Raw genomic sequence first — 21204 nt, 5'->3', positions numbered from 1 at the left:
GGAGGGTGGCCCTCTATTCCGGGAGCTGGGAAAGCTCTCAACATTTTTTTTATTTATTTTATCTTTAGGGTGCAGGTCACTTAATTGAATTTTGGTTTGTTAATAATGAAAGTTTAGCAAATAAACACATTTATTACAGGATTAAGTACAACTGAAATAATTGTAATTAAATTCATAACGGCACAGTTGCCAACATCTGAGAATAATTACTTTGCTGCTGATTGTGGGCATGTGGGCATGTAACACACAGGCCAGTCACGGCCTCCCATAAGGACATATTGTGATCTCATGTTTGCATTTTAAATGCTTATCTTTAGTAATCATTAACTTACCAGACAAGCACAACAGATAGTGAGAATTTCATCATTGTTTGTTATTTACGGAAGTAAAGGAACGGCGCTGGTAGGTCAATATTATGAAACGGGGACAGTTCCAGGGTCAAAGATTTACAGGAACAAATTAGTAAAGACTATGGGCCTAATTCAGAGCTGCATGCTGGTCTGATGGGCGACGTCGCAGACGACCCACAGGAGTGCGCATCGTGGGATATATCGTCTATACACACTAGACGATATCGTTTTGCACCGGACGATATCGGACGGATTGTGCACAATATTGCCTGGTGTGTAGTACGCACCCTAAGAGCAATGACTAACCTTGGCTACTGCATCTGGTGTCTGCCCCATAGTGGCAAAGATCTCATGTGCAGCAGGGAGATAGACTTCCTTAAAGCATCGTATGGTTTCGGCATCAGTTCCGGGAAAGTCCGAGCGAGACACCTCTTCCATCAGCTTCATCTCAAACTCTGTATTGACGGGGCCTGGCTCTATTAATGAAACACTGCACACATATAAGCATATGCATTAGCCAAGTGGGCCACATTTATTTCCAACTGATACGCAAAAAAGACTGAGGCAGAAATTGTAGCGCTCAGCCTGAGACTCCCACTAATTACCTCAGTACACCTACTGATGGAGAGCAGGAGCTGAAGAGGAGCAAGATTGGAGGACATATCCTGACATTATCCGGCCTTTAGATCGACCACTATTGGTCGACATACATTAGGTCAACATGGTCACTAGGTCGACATGGCAAAGGTCAATACATGAAAAGACAGGAGTTTAAAAAAAAAATTTTTGGACTTTTTCATACTTTACAATCCACGTGGACTACGATTGGGAATAGTAGCCTTGCCCTAAGCTTGCGAGCCATGCGAGGGGACACGGTGCACTAATTGGGGTTGCCGGCCACTTTACGAAGTAAACGACACCAAAAAAACAAAACAAACAACAACAAAAAACCCTTTTCCATGTCGACCTAATAATTGTGTCGACCTAGTTCATGTGTCGACCTAGTCTCTGTTGACCAATAGTGGTTGACCTAATGACTGTCAATCTAATGACTGACGACCCAACGATCCACATCCATCCTGTCTTAGTGGGAGATGTGTACTCAATGTGTCACCTGGTTGGTTGGCCGCAGCTCCTGTTGCATTGCGTATCTATAATGGGTGCAGTGTGTGCAGGGCACACGGGCCCCGGAGTCCACGGGGGCCCACTCTACATACACTGCACCCATTTGTTTAATACTTACCTCTTTGGAGTCCCCCGTCAGAGCCATCCCTTCTCGGCAGCACATTAGAGTCTGAACACTAGGGGGAACAAACTCTATTGCGCCTGCTGAAAACTCCGTAAAAGTGGGACGGTGGCCATTTTTCCAGGGTTTTGCACATGTGCGTTAGGAAAATATTCAGTAAAATGGCTGCCGTGCCGCGTTCCCAGAGGTCTGCGCATGCACAATAGAGTCTGTGTTCAGACTCTATTGTCACGCTGCCGCCCCCGGCTCCATACTTACCTCTCCGGGCGCGCTGGTCCTCTCTGCGGCCGTCCTCGCTGGCTGCTCCCGGCTCCCGTCGCTCGGCCCGGCGTCTGAGCGGGTGACGTCATCAGGTACTTCCCACCAACTAGCTGGTGATGGGAAGTATAAATTCAGGCATCAGGCGCTGTGTCAGTGCCTGAGTATCATCAGTTCCCCAGGAGTGGTGATCGCCAGACCTCCGTGCCTCCAGCACCTCCGTGCCTCCAAGCACCTCCGTGCCTCCAAGCACCTCCGTGCCTCCAAGCGCCTTAGCGCCTCCAGCACCTCCGTGCCTCCAAGCACCTCCGTGCCTCCAGCACCTCCGTGCCTCCAAACACCTCCATGCCTCCAGCACCTCCGTGCCTCCAAGCACCTCCGTGCCTCCAGCACCTCCGTGCCTCCAGCACCACCGTGCCTCCAAGCACCTCCGTGCCTCCAGCACCTTCGTGCCTCCAAGCACCTCCGTGCCTCCAAGCGCCTTAGCGCCTCCAAGCACCTCAGTGCCTCCAGGCACCTCAGTGTCTCCACGCGCTTCAGCGCCTCCAAGCACCTCAGCGCCTCCTAAACACTTCAGCGCCTACAAACACTTCAGTGTCTCCAAACCCCAGTGCACGTTAGCGCAGTTGTGCCTCCAGCACCTAGTATTCTTCTCTGATTCACCAGCACCTTTCGAGTTCTGTCTTTCAGGAGACCTTCAGCGTCCACACGTACCCCCTGTCTGCCGACCTGATCCTGCATGAGGAAAACTTACATCCGGCCATTTCTGCTGCGGCCCAGTTGCAGTTCCTCTTCCTGGTCACCAGAAGAAACTCAGAGTCCACAACACTCCCAAACCAGGTCAGTGATAGTATACTCAGGCCTCATGGACCCGGGGGATCGGAACACGGACTCAAGTGCCATCCAGAACCTGGCTTCCCGAGTACAAAGTCAGGAAGCGGCACAAGGTCAGGTGATGCAGTACCTCCAGGAGTTGTCCGGGCGTCTGTATCAGATTCAGGCGTCTCTAGCCTCGGTAATTCCGGCACCAGTTCCAGTAGCCGCACCAGTTGCCGCTTCCAGCAATGTCCAACCACCGGCCGGTGCCACTCCGCGCCTTCAGCTGCCTACTCCGTCCCGTTACAATGGGAATCTTAAAAATTGTTGTGGTTTCTTAAACCAATGCGAGGTACATTTCGAGCTACTTGCACACAACTTTCCTACAGACCGGTCCAAGGTGGCATATATTATTTCTCTGCTGGAAGGATCTGCCTTGGATTGGGTGTCTCCATTATGGGAACGTTCTGATTCACTGGTTTCCAATTACTCCGAATTCATCACGTCTTTTCAACGAATTTTTGACGAGCCCGGCAGGATGACCTCGGCCTCTTCTGACTTGCTCCGCATCCGTCAAGGCTCCCGAAACGTGGGTCAGTATGTGGTTCATTTCCAAACCATTGCCTCTGAACTTCGCTGGAATAATGAGGCTCTGAGAGCTGCTTTCTGGAACGGTCTTTCTGATCGCCTGAAGGATGAGTTGGTCACTGGAGAGCTTCCGGATTCTTTAGAGGAATTGGTCTCTCTCTGTGTCAAGGTAGATCTCCGGATGCAGGAACGTGGAGGTGAACGTAGTCGATCGGATCGTTCTAGGTTCCGGCTTCCCCCTGGAAGGCAAGCGGTGGTCCCAAGTCCGGACGAACCCATGCAGATTAACCGATCCCGATTGTCCCCGGAGGAGCGACAGCGTCGTCATGAGGGTAAGCTCTGTCTGTACTGCGGAGCTGCGGGTCATTTCATCAAGTCCTGCAAATCTCGTCCGGGAAACGGGCAGGCCTAGCTTGTTCCGGAGGAGTCAAGTTGGGGGTTACGAACTTACGACCAAATCTTCTCTGACTTCGGACTGTTTGCTTCCTGTAACGTTAATCACCAAGGCTACTTCCAAGTCTTTTTAAGCCTTGTTGGACTCCGGGGCTGCTGGGAATTTCGTTTCTTCCCTCTGTGCCCAAAGCCTGAATTTGGAAGTACGGTCCATCGAACGGCCTATTTCCTTGACAGCTATCAATAGTACTAGGATATCCAAGGGTATCATAACAGAACGCACGGTTCCAGTTAAATTACAGGTTGGGGCTCTACATCAAGAATATTTGGAGTTCCTGGTGATTCCGGAAATGCATCACGATCTGGTTCTCGGAATACCTTGGCTCAAAATTCACAATCCCCATATCGATTGAAGACCGCCCAGATTCGGTCTTGGGGTTCTTTTTGTCACGCTAGCTGTCTCACCCCTGTCTGTCCGCTTCGTGTTTCTTCTAAAGCGGAGGAAGAACTTATCCCGGAGGCGTACCAAGAGTTCAGGGATGTGTTCTCGGAACAGGCGGCTGACCAGTTACCACCCCATAGGTCTTGGGACTGCACCATTGACCTTATTCCAGGGAAAATGCCGCCTCGGGGTCGCATTTATCCTCTGTCCCTTCCAGAGACACAAGCTATGTCAGACTATATCAAGTCCAATCTTCACAAGGGATTCATCCGCCCCTCTATCTCCCCAGCTGGAGCGGGCTTCTTCTTCGTGAAAAAGAAGGACGGAGGCTTAAGACCATGTATCGACTACCGCGGCCTAAATGATATTACCATCAAACATAAATACCCCTTGCCTCTAATCACAGAGCTATTTGATAGAGTTCGTGGTGCCCACGTTTTTACCAAGCTCGATTAGAGGGGGGCCTTTAACCTTATACGCATCAGAGAGGGAGATGAATGGAAGACCGCCTTCAAAACCAGGGTGGGCATTATGAGTATCTGGTGATGCCGTTCGGTCTTAGCAATGCTCCTGCTGTCTTCCAGGGATTCGTCAACGAAATCTTCCGAGACATGTTATACCTAAGTGTCGTGGTGTATTTGGATGACATACTGATTTTTTCAAAAGACCTTGCTGAACACAGGATACAGGTCAAAGAGGTACTCCGCCGTCTACGTGAGAATCATCTCTATGCCAAGATATCCAAGTGTACCTTCGAAGTAACATCAATACCGTTCCTCGGTTATATAATCTCGGGGATAGAGCTTCGCATGGATCCAGAGAAACTCTCCGCCATTCGAGACTGGGCACAGCCACACTCCTTGAAAGCAATACAAAGATTCCTAAGGTTTTGCAAACTATTATAGAAAGTTCATTAGAAGTTTCTCCACCATTGTTGCACCCATTACTGCCTTGACGAGAAAGGGTTCCAACCCGGGTTTGTGGTCTCCCGAAGCCATAGAGGCCTTTTCCCACTTGAAATCGGCTTTTATGTCCACTCCAGTACTCCAACAACCTAATTTCGAGGAACCTTTCTTCCTAGAAGTCGACGCATCCTCGGTCGGAGTTGGGGCCGTTCTCTCTCAGTACGCCTCAGATAAGAAATTACATTCGTGCGGCTTTCACTCTCGTAAATTCTCTCCGGCTGAACGAAATTACACTATTGGAGACCAGGAACTCTTGGCGATTAAATCTGCCTTGGAAGAGTGGAGATATCTTTTAGAAGGGGCCAAACATGTGATTACCATTTACACTGATCACAAAAATTTGTTGTATATCAAAACCGCACAGTGCTTGAATCCTCGCCAAGCTAGATGGGCACTCTTCTTCACTCGATTTTCTTTTGTTATCAAGTACCGAGCCGGGACTTTCAATACTAAAGCGGATGCACTGTCCCGTTCACAAACTCCCACAGATGAAGAGGATTCTTTTGAACGGAGTTTAATCCTGAATCCAATTTCTGTCTCTGCTGTCTCAACTTCTCCAGGTCCTTCCCCTGGAAGAATGTCCGTACCAGCTAAATTCTGGTCGAGGATACTACAGTGGGCTCATATCTCCAAGTTTTCCGTTCATCCCGGCGCCCAGAAGATGTACAAGTTTCTGCAAAGATTTTACTGGTGGGACTCCATGAGGAAGGATGTACAGGATTACGTTAATTCCTGTCCCCAGTGTACACAGCATAAATCTCCCCACCTATCTCCTGCTGGGTTTCTTCATCCTCTGTCCATTCCTATGAAACCCTGGACTCACATTTCCATGGACTTCGTCACAGACTTGCCCTGTTCCAAAGGTTTCAACACTGTCTGGGTGATCGTCGACCGTTTTTCGAAGATGGCGCATTTCGTTCCTTTGACTGGTCTGCCGACAGCTCCTAAATTAGCTCTAGTATTTGTCCGAGAACATTTTCGGTTGCATGGGTTGCCTCAAGAAATAGTCTCTGATCGAGGGGTACAGTTCACCGCAAGGTTTTGGAAAGCTCTCTGCTCGGCCTTACAAATTAAACTTAAGTTTTTATCCGCTTATCACCCCCAAACTAATGGGCAAACGGAATGGGTCAATCAAGACTTGGAGACTTTCCTCCGCCTGTATCTATCCCCTTCACAGGACAACTGGGTAGAGTTATTGCCTTGGGCAGAGTTTGCACATAATCATTCATTTCATTCCTCTACTGGCGAATCTCCGTTCTTCATCAACTATGGTTTCCACCCACAGGTTCCGGAATTACCAATTCTGCCAACAGGGGAGGTTCCAGCTGTGACTTCCACTCTACTACACTTCAGACAAATTTGGAGTAAGGTTCATGCTAGTCTTAAAAAGGTTTCTGTCCGATACAAGTTCTTCGCGGACAAGAAACGGCGAGCCGCTCCTCAATACAAGGTACAGGGTATGGCTCTCCACACATAACCTTCGGCTAAAGGTACCCACCATGAAGTTCGCCCCAAGGTTCATCGGTCCATACCCTGTGCTACAAATCCTGAATCCTGTGGTCTGCAAGTTGGGATTGCCTTCCCACCTACGCATACCGAATGCCTTTCATGTTTCTCTCCTTCGTCCTGTCATCCTTAATCGTTTTCATTCTAAGCCCTCAAACCCTACTCCGGTAGAAACTGAAACTGGGACAGACTTCGAGATCAAAACTATTCTGGACTCTCGTTATCTTCATAAGAACCTGCAATATCTGGTAGAATGGAAAGGTTATGGTCCTGAGGAGAGAAGTTGGATAGGAGCTTCTGAGGTCTCAGCTCCTCGACTAATCCGGATCTTCCACGCTAAGCACCCTACGAAACCCGGTAAGTGTCCAGGGGCCACCCCTAGAGGAGGGGGTACTGTCACGCTGCCGCCCCGGGCTCCATACTTACCTCTCCGGGCACGCTGGTCCTCTCTGCGGCCGTCCTCGCTGGCGGCTCCCGGCTCCCGTCGCTAGGCCCGGCGTCTGAGCGGGTGACGTCATCAGGTACTTCCCACCAACCAGCTGGTGATGGGAAGTATAAATTCAGGCATCAGGCGCCGTGTCAGTGCCTGAGTATCATCAGTTCCCCATGAGTGGTGATCGCCAGACCTCCGTGCCTCCATCACCTCCGTGCCTCCAGCACCTCCATGCCTCCAAGCACCTCCGTGCCTCCAGCAACTCCATGCCTCCAAGCACCTCCGTGCCTCCAGCACCTCCGTGCCTCCAAGCACCTCCGTGCCTCCAGCACCTCCGTGCCTCCAGCACCTCCGTGCCGCCAAGCACCTCCGTGCCTCCAGCACCTCCGTGCCTCCAAGCACCTCCGTGCCTCCAGCACCTCTGTGCCTCCAAGCACCTCCGTGCCTCCAAGTGCCTTAGCGCCTCCAAGCACCTCAGTGCCTCCAGGCACCTCAGTGTCTCCACGCGCTTCAGCGCCTCCAAGCACCTCAGCACCTCCTAAACACTTCAGCGCCTACAAACACTTCAGTGTCTCCAAACCCCAGTGCACGTTAGCGCAGTTGTGCCTCCAGCACCTAGTATTCTTCTCTGATTCACCAGCACCTTTCGAGTTCTGTCTTTCAGGAGACCTTCAGCGTCCACACGTACCCCCTGTCTGCCGACCTGATCCTGCATGAGGAAAGCTTACATCCAGCCATCTCTGCTGCAGCCCAGTTGCGGTTCCTCTTCCCGGTCACCGGAAGAAACCCCGAGTCCACAACACTCCCAAACCAGGTCAGTGATATCTATTGTCACTGCGGAGAAGGATGGCACCGCCGTGGGACTCCGGAGAGGTAAGTATTAAAGCCTTGTGTCTCGGTCAGAGAGGGGGGCCCTGATGCAGAAGGCTGCACACGGGCCTCCTCCTCTCTTAAAACTTCCCTGTCCTGTTGTCCACACGGGCACTGCAGTCATTACACACCTCCCATCCTATGCAGCTTCCAGGTTTTGTCTCCACCTCTGAGGGGTCTTATCTATTCCCCCTCTCCTTGTCCTCTGAACAGCAGATGCTCTGAGATTACAGGATAGAAACAGTCACTAATGTGTTACCCTATTTAAAGTATGTGTAAATAATGTGAAAAGTAGACCCAAACAATACATTTCTATTAATGCAAATATCCTTATGTATTATTCATACATAGGTGAATACACCAAAATGTCCATGAGACTCATAAATTTTGGAGAGTCTTAACGGCTTTGTGGAAAACAGGTCGCCCTTCTGCATACTGCCCACTTCCTAGTAGAGATGTGCGGTTCGGATTTACTCGGATTAACTCTCAAAAATGGCTTCTTATTGGTGTTTGTGGTCTGTTAGTTAGACAGTTACAAGGTTGACAGTCAATAGGTCGACACCATATGGTCGAAAGGTCGACAGGGTCAAAAGGTTGACACAAAAAGTTGACTTTTTTGTGTTATTTTGTGTATTTAAACATATTTCACCCAAATGTGTTGAAATGCGTCTCCTCGCAGGCCTTTTTACCCTGTTGACCTTTTGACCCTGTTGACCTAATGGTGTCGACCTATTGACTGTCGGCCTTTTAACTATCTATCAACCATCTCTCCTTATTGGCTACCCGGCTGTCATGTGTTTAGGATAGCCCTTAAAAAAAATCCAGAGATAAATCCGAACTTGCGGTAGTTTAGCATTAAGAACCGAGTGAATCCATACCTGCACATCTAGGCTTCCTAGTGACATTGTGACGTGATTACCAGCCCCCACTCCTTGATTCTGTAATTCATTAATGATCCCAATTAACATAAAATATGATTATCTCTGTTATTTAATTGACAATTAATATTGACCTTTTAATGTTTATTAAAAATTATATTTGCAGCATAACTAAACTTTATTTTATATTTTTATTATTCGTTATTAATTTGTCCCAATGATTAATTCACAAAATAATGGTACACAAATTTTTGTTTGTTTTTTTATTAATTGTTTGGGCCCGTTTGTTAATTATCAAATAGGGCTGCAGGACCACAGCAGGTATCTCCAATATCTGCTGCGGACCTTTTTAATACATATGGGGAAGGGGATCCCAGGAAACCAGATCCTATGAATATGTGAGCTGGGTATTTCCCAGTGCCCTGAAGAGTCGAGATCAGCTGTAAACATATACATTTCAAACTAACCATGGGTCTATTTACTAAGCCTTCAATGGAGATAAAGTGGATGGAGATAAAGTACCAGCCAATCAGCTCATAACTGTCATTTTTCAAGCACAGCCTGTGACATGGCAGTAAGGAGCTAATTGGCTGGTACTTTACTTACTAATATCCCTTTTCCACTAGCTCAAAAAACACGGGTAAATGTAAATGCACGGGGGCGCGCATTTACCCATGGTTTTTGTTAGTGGAAAAGGGTCCCTCTGCAAAAACCCGGATCAAGTGACCCGGGAATGAACCGGGTAGGGTTGTAGTGTAAACGGAAGCATCGACACGGCTCCCGTTTACACTGTATGGAAGGGCGGCGCTGGGAGATCATGTGATCTCCCAGCGCCGCCCCTGCCACGTCACTAGCTGCGTCACCAACCCGGCAATATGCCGGGATGGTGACTGCTGGTGGGAAAGGGGCCATCGATGCGGGTCGCAGCCGGGTAGCACCCGCGTCAGGCTCCCGGCTGTGACCCGCATTGTAATGGAAAAGGGGTATAAGCCTGGGACAGAGATAGAGTCCTTTGTAACAGTCATTATTACATCATGTGCCACGTTTGTGTGTTTTGGTTCATTGTACTTACAAGATATTAAACTTTAATAGCTGAACGGCCAGACTTTCGCAAAACCCTTCAATTGCAAACTTTGATGCTGCATAGATATCATTAAATACAATTCCTGGAAGATAAAGATATGATGATACAAAAAGATGTACAGTAGAGCTGAGATTGAGTTTATTCAGCTCCATCAACAACCGTCCCTGATACACAGTATATCAAATGATGAGCAAGCTATGATACTATGATAAAATAATAATAATAATAATAATATTTATAAAGCACTTTTCTCACAATAGTGCTCAAAAGTGTCAAAAGCCGCACATTACGGCTGCCCGTTCTCACACAAAAGTGTTCTCTGCCCTATGTGGTAGCAAGCACTGTTGATTGAATTAGGCATTCTGCCGGGCGGGCAATGGGTGTGAGATGCAGTGCCATTCCCGGTGTTTAAACACAGCAGCAGTGGCAATCCGCACTGCTCGCCTAGAATTGTATTACCCTTAAAGTGTATTACATTTGTTATTAAAAAAACATGACATACAAAATAAGCTCAGCAGAAAATAGAACTAAGCATGAACTGTGTGGAGCCCCACAGGATAATAAACGGAATTCTGCCAGTGTGCAAGCCCTAGGGCACGGGAATACATAACAATGATAACATAACAGCCATTATTACAGACATTATGTATATGTTACTTGTCAGATATTATATACAGGTTGAGTATCCCATATCCAAATATTCCGAAATACGGAATATTCCGAAATACGGACTTTTTTGAGTGAGAGTGAGATAGTGAAACCTTTGTTTTTTGATGGCTCAATGTACACAAACTTTGTTTAATACACAAAGTTATTAAAAATATTGTATTAAATGACCTTCAGGCTGTGTGTATAAGGTGTATATGAAACATAAATGAATTGTGTTAATGTAGAGACACTTTGTTTAATGCACAAAGTTATAAAAAATATTGGATAAAATGACCTTCAGGCTGTGTGTATAAGGTGTATATGTAACATAAATGCATTCTGTGCTTAGACTTGGGTCCCATCACCATGATATCTCATTATGGTATGCAATTATTCCAAAATATGGATAAATCCAATATCCAAAATACCTCTGGTCCCAAGCATTTTGGATAAGGGATACCCAACCAGTATTTATGAAGATTTCAATATTTTGTTTTATTTGAAAGAGTGAATTCAACATTTCTATCAATTCTTGCTCGTCATCTCAGTTTAACCCTGGTGAACCTGTTGGATACCTCATTAAATGGATGTAAGCAGGAGGGCCAATGAGAAATCATTTGATTTCCTTCTCTTACACCATTTCGAAACATCACACTGCATCATCAGTTTTAGCCAGGGCAATAAGACTAATTAAAAAACCCAAGGAACATGGGGCCTAATTCAGACCTGATCGTAGATGTGCTAAATTTAGCACATCCACGATCAGTCACACAGGCATGCGGGGGGACGCCCAGCACAGGGCTAGTCCACCCCACATGTCAGGCCCCCCCCGCACAAGTATAAAAGCATCGCACAGCGGCGAAGCTTGGGAGGTATGCAATTTGTGGTAATGACTGATTAATGGACTGAAGTCATGTAAGGCTAAATAAGTACTTTAGGGGGAGGTTACAACTGGAGAAGTTGTCCATAGCAACCAATCAGATTCTAGCTACCATTTATCAAGTACATTATATAAAATGTTATCTAGAGGATGATTGGTTGCTATAGGCAACTTCTCCACTTGTCCTCTAAGAATGTTTGATACATCTCCCCAACAGTGACAAGTTGTAAAGTTCTAAATGTGTGCTGGTAACACAAAGCCAACACTGACTGAAGGAGAACAACGTCCCACCTTGTAGGCCCATGACGCTGCTTATCACCACAATATGTCCGCTTCCTCTCTTCTTCATTGCAGGGAGGACTTCTTTGACCAAGCGTACAACCCCAAAAAAGTTTGTCTCAAAGATCTTCCTCATATCATCAATGGGAAAGCTTTCAAGAGGGCCAATTTGCCCCACCCCAGCGTTGTTCACTGTGAGGAGACACCATACATTATACCTGTATCAAAATGAAGCTCCTGGACAAGAGTGTATTTATAACATGTAGAAGTCACAGGAATGGGTTTATTTTTATCAACACTAATAAATGAACAAACTGTTTCTAATCCTTCATTGATATTTCCGTTCCATCGTTATACCTTACCTAGAACGTCCACTCTCTGGTCAGGCAATGCATCCAAGCATTTCTTCACCGAGTCCTCACTGGTCACATCAAGCTGTCTGATCACCAATGTCTTATTGAGCGAGTCTCCGGCTTCCGCCTCCAGCTTCCCACTCTTCTTCAAGTCCCTCATGGTAGCAATGACTGTATATAGAAGGGCATATTACCATTAACACAGGAGAGCAAGACCCTATTAACAATTTCTGAAGCTGCAGAGCGAGGTCCTGGAAACAAATCTGACCCTCACCGTTCTTTAAACAAAATTCCCTTTTCCAGGGGCATCAACTCATTTACCACTATACAATTAAATCATTCTGTGGTTGGGGAGGAAAAATAATGAATATATTTGGAGAGCATTTACCATTAGAAGGAAGTAAACGGGATTATGAGGTCGGTCAAGGAAAAAGGTCACAATAGGCCTATGAGAAAATTACTGAAAACCTAACTTCAGGCTCTAAGCTGGGTATCAGAATTTATCAGTAGGCAAAGGGTGACTTAAGGAGCTTCATGTAAGAAATAATCTTCTTAAGGATAAAGAGATTTACTTGTCAGCTGGTTGGTCTCGGTAGCAGGGTATATTTATCATGACTGCATGTTCCCCTGAGAGTCCCTCTGAACTCTGTTGGATTTAAAGTAGGAAAACTACTATGTGAGCTATAATAAGACATGCAGTGTTATTTACTAACAGGCAGAACTAAATGTGCATTAAGCAAGCAACTAATTACCTCTCAGAACTATACAAATGTGACTATGGGCCTAATTCAGACCTGTTCGCTCACTAGGGTTTTTTTGGCAGTCCTGCATTTGCATAGTCGCCGCCCATAGGGGAGTGTATTTATGCTTTGCAAGTGTGCGAACGCATGTGTAGCAGAGCTGTACAAACAGATCTTGTGCAATCTCTGAGTACCCCAGGACTTACTCAGCAGCTGCGATCACATCAGCCTGTTCAGGACTGGAATTGACGTCAGACACCCGCCCTGCAAATGCTTTGACACGCCTGCGCTTTGCCAACCACTCCCAGAAAACGGTCAGTTGACACCCACAAACGGCTTCATCCTGTCAATCTCCTTGTGAACGCCCGTGCGAATGGATTCTTTGCACAAACCTATCGATGAGCGGCGATCCGCTTTGCACCCGTGCGATGCGCCTGCGCATTGCGATGCATATGCATGCGCAGTTTAGACCTGATCGCAAGCAGTACGAAAACGCAGCCTAGCGATCAGGTCTGAATTAGGCCCTATATTAATAGATGTAAGTACTTGACTTTAAAGTCAAAGATGTTACACAGCATACCTAGCCAGGGTCCACTGATGGTGCGGAACCTACATAACAGATGTACCACAGTAGCCTGGTCTGCCTGTCAGCAGAACTTCTCTGACCTAATTCTGCCGACACCATACAAGAAAATGACACCAAGTAGAAATGCCTCAGCTCCTACACAAGTGATGAGAAGTAATAAGTCCTGCTATAAATGCAGAACCATCAATAAAACATATGCTTTCAGGACATCAGGATTAGCTGCATGCTCATATAACATTTATTAATGCTACTAATCTAATTATATATTTTTAAATAATTTATTGATATCTCACCTAATATAATTATTTTAGGATTTTTATAAGCAGTTTTCTTTTTTTCTTTCGTTCTTAGGTTTATGGGAGTTGACGCCTAAAGCTATATAATGCTGCTGCTAAAGTGATGCAGAAACAAGTAAGCGTAGTAGACGTGTCGGCAGCAGAGAGATTCGCTGTAGGATGGAGAGAAGCTCCATTCCACCTTATCTGTCAAAAATGTAAATGTTTGAAAAAGACAAATGTGCCACCCTCGCGTGTAGCGAGGGTGGCTCCGGTGGAGCTCAATCTCTGGGCGCTGGAAAAGTGAGAGGGCGTGCAGCCGCCTGACATCCCCCCTCCCTCCACCTGCTATACCGCATGCCATTGTACAGGCAGCCGCAGAGCTGAGGGAGGAGAAGCAGAGGGTTACACACTGACTCGGAGACTAGGTAGGGAACAAGGCAGGACAGAGGTGACAACAGGAGACACAGTCGGCGCTCTGCCTCCCTCTTTATATGTCTCACTGTCTGCTTGTAGCTGTGCGTCAGGATTACATCTGTCATGCTACATCCATCTCTCTGTCCCAGCTGCTGCAGCACTTCTCTCTGTCCCAGCTGCTGCAGCACCTATTTCTGCCCTAGCTGCTGCAGCACCTCCCTCTGCATTACAAGCTGCAGAGAAACATGTATAAGTGGCTTTACTGTGGCATAACGTGTACAGTGTACGCATGTCAATCTGCGCTAAATCAGTGGCGCCCCCACAGCCCCTCGCCCCCAAACCACCGCGAGGGCTGCGGAGGCAGTAGTTACGCCACTGAACGTGTATGAGGGGCTCTCCTGTATGGCGTAACGTGTATATACTATGTGGTGAATAATGGACAGTACTGTGTGGTGTAATCTGAATTGGTCCTATTCTTTGGCCACACCCCTTCCCCATGAAGCCATGTCCCTCTTTTAAAAATGGAGGGACACCCAAAGGAAACTTTCTCCCTGAGCTCCGCAAGGTCTATAACCGGTCCTGTTACCAATTTTGGATTTTTAATTATTTTTTATTTTCAAATGTAACATGCACCAAATTCAGTAAAGGGGAGGGTGCGCTGAAACATACCCTTGCTCCGGGCACCATGGCACCTAGCTACACCTCTGCCCTTGAACAAAGAAAAATATCACCAAATAGGTCAATCGGCGCCAGTGATGTAACTACAAATTTTGCACCCTTCCCTGCCAAAAAAGTTTCTGGCACACCCCCCACCCACCCATCCCATGCAACCTGATCATTGTCAGGGGTTCTGCTCATTGTCAGGGACCCCTACAGTAGCAAGGTATGCGGTCCCTGTGGGGGCCACTGTTCATGCCTGTCCCCTTCATACTATTAAAAAGCACCACCCAAAATGTGGCCACCGACTCCTCTAGCATCCTTAATAACTGTCTCCCCTGAGGCAGCGGCCATTTAGGGAGGGATATCTCTACTCCTCAGGACGGTGGCTCCTCCCTGCTGCACTGTCAGAGGCGTAGCAGCCTGAGACAATTGTCCCCACAGTACCACCAGCGCCTACAAGCCACCCAGTGCCTCCAAGCCACTGCGGGGTCCGCGGGGAATATTGCTACTCCACTGATCAGCGCTAAGCAAATACTAAAAGTCCTACAATCTTGGATCTTCAATAGCCAAAGTCCTCATTGTTGCTTAGTTACTCCTATCAACCTTAGGTTCTCCTGCATGTTTCAAAAAACAAGTTAACCAATGCACATTAGAGGAGGGAGCCATGCTCACTTCATAACTGGATCTTCCAGACCCTATTTCCACCTCCACCCAAATGTAGAGTACTCCAAATAGTGTACTATTATATTTATAAAAGAAAAACCCATGTAGAGAAAACATATACTGTAGACAAGAGGGTTATATTGAACTCTCATCAGATGACCAGGTCTACTTGAAGGCACCTTAAGAAAGACGCTCTCAGTATCGAAACATGTTGGCAAGGAGGGACTGTGCAGGACATATTGGCACTCATCCCAGCTGGTGAATGGTGTTATCCGGGGACACCTGGCTAGCTACTTAAATAACGGCTCTTATGTCTACTTGCATCTGAGTTTGGGAACCACTGAAGTAGACTAATGCTCCAATAGCTTCAGGTCGTGGCCTAGGCAGTATACCAGAGACTAGCATTAGTTCCTTTAGCACCGCAATTCAGATGATGGCTAATGGATGCCCTCATTTCTCCTCACCAATAGTACAAGTGGAGCTGTGCAGAGACAAGGCCACAGCATGATAACTACTGCCATCTAAGTATGCACATGTGGACGGCAGGATGTGCAGTGTGGCCCCGTCAGTTCTAGAATATGATTATGGCATTTTATTGCTACAACCAAAGGGTTTTTGCTGCTAAATATTGGGCTGGACTTACATCACCATGTTGGTTTACATTTTGTTTAACCACTTAACTGACAATTTTTTCCCCCAAAAATGCTCGGAAATTGTCGGGTTTATTTATGAGTGAATTAGGTGAAGAATATGTATTTCAATGTATCCAAAATGATTTTAGTAAAAAAAACAAAAAATAGATTTAAAAAAAAAAATATTTGTAAAATAAATATATTTTTCCCACAAACATCGGAACATCGGTCAGCACCACTGGAACATCGGGAACTTCTCGACCATCGCAACTTCCATTTTAATAGTTCGGACAGCCACCAGGTACACAGGGTGGCTTGGGGGTTTCATTTACTTCCTCAGCGGCTGCTATTGTCTGCAGCCACCGGGTGTGGGGTCCTGCTGTGCTGACCAATCAGCAGTGATCGGCAGCACAACAAACACTGGGGAAGGGTGCAGTCCCTCTTAGAAAGCAGCAGCGGGAAGTTTCTCTTCCCTGCAGCTGCAAACACTGTTTATCTGACTGGTTGCATCTTGTGTGACCAGGTTAGATAAGGCACTTGCTGGTATGGTCGCAACTAATGCGACCATGCCATGCAAGTGGTTAATAATGACAAAGTAATATCTGTAAAGATTATTTGTCACATGATAAATGATGTATCCCATTTTTGGATATGGTGGTGAAGAGTGGTGATTGTTAAATATGTCCTGATGTGTACAAAAAATACTGTACATATTTATTAGTGTATTTTGTAAAAAGTATGTGCATGTTGTCTTAATACTGTAGTACAGGTTGGGTATCTGTTATCCGGATAACCATAAATTTCTGAATATTTCGTACCTGTACTGGCTTCATGACGTGACCGGTGTCATGACGTCAATAGAGTCAGCGGACTCATGGACAGGTGGGGGAGTGGCTTTGCAGGCATTCCCTCACTGTCACTGCTGCCAGTACCCACCGTAGACACACCGGACCCCCCCCGCTGATGTGCCGGATCGGAGGCAGACCCCGACACACCAGACCCAGCGCAGACCCTTGGAACCCAACCGCCGATGGGCTGATCCCACTGCGGACCCCCGGGACCCATCCGGATAAGAGATATTGTGCTATCTGTAAAAATCCCATTTCCGTAATGCTCCTGGTCCCGAGCATTCCGGATATGGGATACTCGAGCTGTACATACAGTGTAAGGCAGCAAGTGAACAATCAGTTCTTGAAGTTGAGGTGATGGAAGCAGTAAAATTGGGCAAGTGTAAGGATCTAAGTGACTTTGACAAGGTACAAATACTGAAGGCTAGACACCAGGCCCTAGGTCGGAGCATCTCCAACACTGGAGCTGAGATATTTTTAAAGATAATCAACATTTGTCATTAGTGGCAGTCAATATGTGGACACAATAAACAGATGCAAGACACCAGTTTCACTATGTTTGTATAACTATTGCTCCATGCTACTATAATGTCATCCCCCAATTATGCTCTGTTGTAACAGTTCACTTGAATTACTGCTCTATTGCCCCACATCACACCTCTCTCCTGACCCTTTCTTATCTCTTCTAGCTGGCTCCTACAATATATCATATTTATCCCTATACTCCATCCTTATAACTTCTCCTATTACTTTACATAACCTCTTCCACCTATAGCAACTCCTATTACTTCATATAGTCTCCCCTTTAGCTCATCCTTCTACTCCAAATAACATATCCCTATAGCATCTCCTGTTTCTATACCCTCAACAAACTCCTCTAACATCTCCCTATATCCTCTCCTATTATTCCATATTACCCCTTTCTATACCTCCTCCTATTACTCCATATACCCTCTCCCTATACCTCCTCCTATTACTCCATATACCCTCTCCCTATATCTCCTCCTATTACTCCATATAACCTCTCCCTATATCTCCTCCTATTACTCCATACACCCTCTCCCTATATCTCCTCCTATTACTCCATATAACCTCTCCCTATATCTCCTCCTATTGCTCCATATAACCTCTCCCTATATCTCCTCCTATTACTCCATATACCTCTCTCTATATCTCCTCCTATTACTCTATATACCCTCTCCCTATATCTCCTCCTATTACTCCATATACCCTCTCCCTATACCTCCTCCTATTACTCCATATACCCTCTCCCTATATCTCCTCCTATTACTCCATATAACCTCTCCCTATATCTCCTCCTATTACTCCATACACCCTCTCCCTATATCTCCTCCTATTACTCCATATAACCTCTCCCTATATCTCCTCCTATTGCTCCATATAACCTCTCCCTATATCTCCTCCTATTACTCCATATACCTCTCTCTATATCTCCTCCTATTACTCTATATACCCTCTCCCTATATCTCCTCCTATTACTCCATATACCCTCTCCCTATATCTCCTCCTATTACTCTATATACTCTCTCCCTATATCCCCTCCTATTACTCTATATGACCTCTCCCTATATCTCCTCCTATTACTCCATATAACCTCTCCTTATATCTCCTCCTATTACTCTATATACCCTCTCCCTATATCTCCTCCTATTACTCTATATACCCTCTGCCTATATCTTCTCCTATTACTCCATATACCCTCTCCCCTATATCCCCTCCTATTACTCCATATAACCTCTCCCTATATCCCCTCCTATTACTCTATATGACCTCTCCCTATATCTCCTCCTATTACTCCATATAACCTCTCCCTATATTTCCTCCTATTACTCCATATACCCTCTCCCTATATCTCCTCCTATTACGCCATATACCCTCTCCTTATATCTCCTCCTATTACTCCATATACCCTCTCCCTATATCTCCTCCTATTACTCCATATAACCTCTCCCTATATCTCCTCCTATTACTCCATATACCCTCTCCCTATATCTCCTCCTATTACTCCATATACCCTCTCCCTATATCTCCTCCTATTACTCCATATAACCTCTCCCTATATCTCCTCCTATTACTCCATATAACCTCTCCCTATATCTCCTCCTATTACTCCATATACCCTCTCCCTATATCTCCTCCTATTACTCCATATACCCTCTCCCTATATCCCCTCCTATTACTTCATATTCACTTCATATACCCTCTCCCTATATCTCCTCCTATTACTCCATATAACATGTTCCATGACTGGTATAACCTCACATACTGTACATTGCTGCAGGTAACTCATATTAGGCTACTAAACTGTTGCATTAACTTCTTACCATGATAACGCTGTAGTGGGTCCTTTGCCAGCTGGACAGCAATCTTTAGCCCGATGCCCGATGAGCACCCTGTGACAAGGACATTCTTCTTTCTGTCATTAGCCATTGTGCCTTGTTCAGTGTGAGCTGCCAGCCCTCCTCTGCGAGAGATCCCGGATTATCATAACACCACGTGACAACGTATTTCCCTAATGGCTGTCCCTCTTAACCTCTTCATTCCCCCAAGGGCTAAAGGTCCCATCCAACTTCACAGATTACACTTGGTATACACTCACATAACATCTGTATGGGGACAGATAGACAGATGAAGTTACTGCACACAATGATACAGCCTGCAAATTGTACCAGCTAGAACTTTAGTGTTTGTCTTTGTAGACCACCACTTTGTCTTCTTGTGCTATCTGCAAGAGTGATGTGCGGTGAGGTGAGGCAGGTGAGGACTTTCCTGTCATACACACTAGAAGACAACGTTTTGACTATATATAAAGTATATGAAAAATACAAATAATCTATTAGAAATATCTTCTTTATATTATTATAATAAAAACTGGAGTAAAAAGTCTATGACAGGTGAGGCAGTGCCTTCCCTTCCTACCTTGTCTGCACATCTCTGATCAAAACCTCACCAAATTTCCAGCAGCATATGCTGCACCTGTGTATAATGCTCACTTTTATATACTGCTGGACCTGTGTATAATGCCCACATGTATATATACTACTGCACCTGTGTATAATGCCCACATGCATATACTGCTGCACCTGTGCATAATGCTCACATGTATATACTGCTGCACCTGTGTATAATGCCCACATGTATATATACTACTGCACCTGTGTATAATGCCCACATGCATATACTGCTGCACCTGTGCATAATGCCCACATGCATATACTACTGCACCTGTGTATAATGCCCACAAGCACACATTTATGGTCATTCCGAATTGATCGCTCGCTAGCAGTTTTAGCAGCTGTGCAAATGCATTGTCACCACCCCTGGGGAGTATTTTCGCTTTGTAGAAGTGCGAACGCTTGAACAGCAGAGCGCCTGCAAAATCTTTTTGCGCAAAACAAGACCAGCCCTGTAGTTACTCTTCGTGTGCGTTGATTCTAATGACGGAGGGACGGCTTTTGACGTCACACACCCCGCCTAGCGAATCCCCAGTCACGCCTGCATTTTTTCTGCCACGCCTGCGTTTTTCCAAACACTCCCTGAAAACGGTCAGTTGCCACCCAGAAATGCCCATTTCATGTCAATCTTCCTGCGTTTGGCCGTGCGACAGGAATGTTCGTGCAAACCCACAATGCTCATTGTACCTGTACGACGCGCCTGCGCATTGCGGTGCATACGCATGCGCAGAAATGCTGATTTTTAGCTTGATCGCTGCGTTGCGAACAACGGCAGCTAGCGATGACCCCCATGGGCTCATATATTGTGTGTAAATCTGGCTCTGGTACTAGCCAGTGCCTCCTGAGCCATTTACCTCACCACACGTCCCTGATCTGCAAGCAGAATTTTAAAATTTTAACCTGTCAAAAGGCATGCAGAACATTGCTCTCCCATGTGTGAAATATTCTGAAGAAATAGGAATATTTAAAAAAAATTGTAACCTTTCTGCAAAACTTTTACTTTCATGTTTTTTTTTCTTCTTAAAACTGACTCCCTAAACAGAACAAGCTCTAAGCAATGCAACATGGTTTCTTCCAGACACAAACTTACTTATTGTTTTTGCTTTACTTACAAACAGGGCTGACATCACAAATTATGGGGCCTGGAACTGACAAATTAGGCAGCCCCCACCACCACACACACACTGTCCCATAGCCGCATACACTGATCCATGGGGGTAATTCCGAGTTGATCGCAGCAGGAACTTTGTTAGCAGTTGGGCAAAACCATGTGCACTGCAGGGGAGGCAGATATAACATGTGCAGAGAGAGTTAGATTCGGGTGTGGTGTATTCAATCTGCAATCTAAATTGCAGTGTAAAAATAAAGCAGCCAGTATTTACCCTGAACAGAAACAAAATAACCCACCCAAATCTAACT

General features: G+C 46.0%; 1 protein-coding gene across 1 annotated transcript in view; it reads right to left on the bottom strand.

The window, feature by feature from the left end:
* The window catches only part of RDH8 (retinol dehydrogenase 8), a 32869-nt gene that overhangs the window by 8123 nt on the left and 3542 nt on the right, over nucleotides 1-21204 (bottom strand). Inside the window, exons 2-6 of the mRNA XM_063931488.1 lie at nucleotides 19156-19437; nucleotides 11999-12160; nucleotides 11649-11828; nucleotides 9818-9911; nucleotides 657-840 (exon numbers count right to left, since the gene is read on the bottom strand). Coding sequence (XP_063787558.1) covers nucleotides 657-840; nucleotides 9818-9911; nucleotides 11649-11828; nucleotides 11999-12160; nucleotides 19156-19261 — 726 coding nt within the window. The 5' untranslated portion in view covers nucleotides 19262-19437. The remainder of the gene's footprint in view (nucleotides 1-656; nucleotides 841-9817; nucleotides 9912-11648; nucleotides 11829-11998; nucleotides 12161-19155; nucleotides 19438-21204) is intronic.

This window comes from Pseudophryne corroboree, chromosome 6 (genome assembly GCF_028390025.1).
Source record: "Pseudophryne corroboree isolate aPseCor3 chromosome 6, aPseCor3.hap2, whole genome shotgun sequence".
Classification (NCBI taxonomy): domain Eukaryota; kingdom Metazoa; phylum Chordata; class Amphibia; order Anura; family Myobatrachidae; genus Pseudophryne; species Pseudophryne corroboree.
Note: the sequence above shows the minus strand (reverse complement) of the source record. Positions and strands in the feature narration are given on the sequence as shown.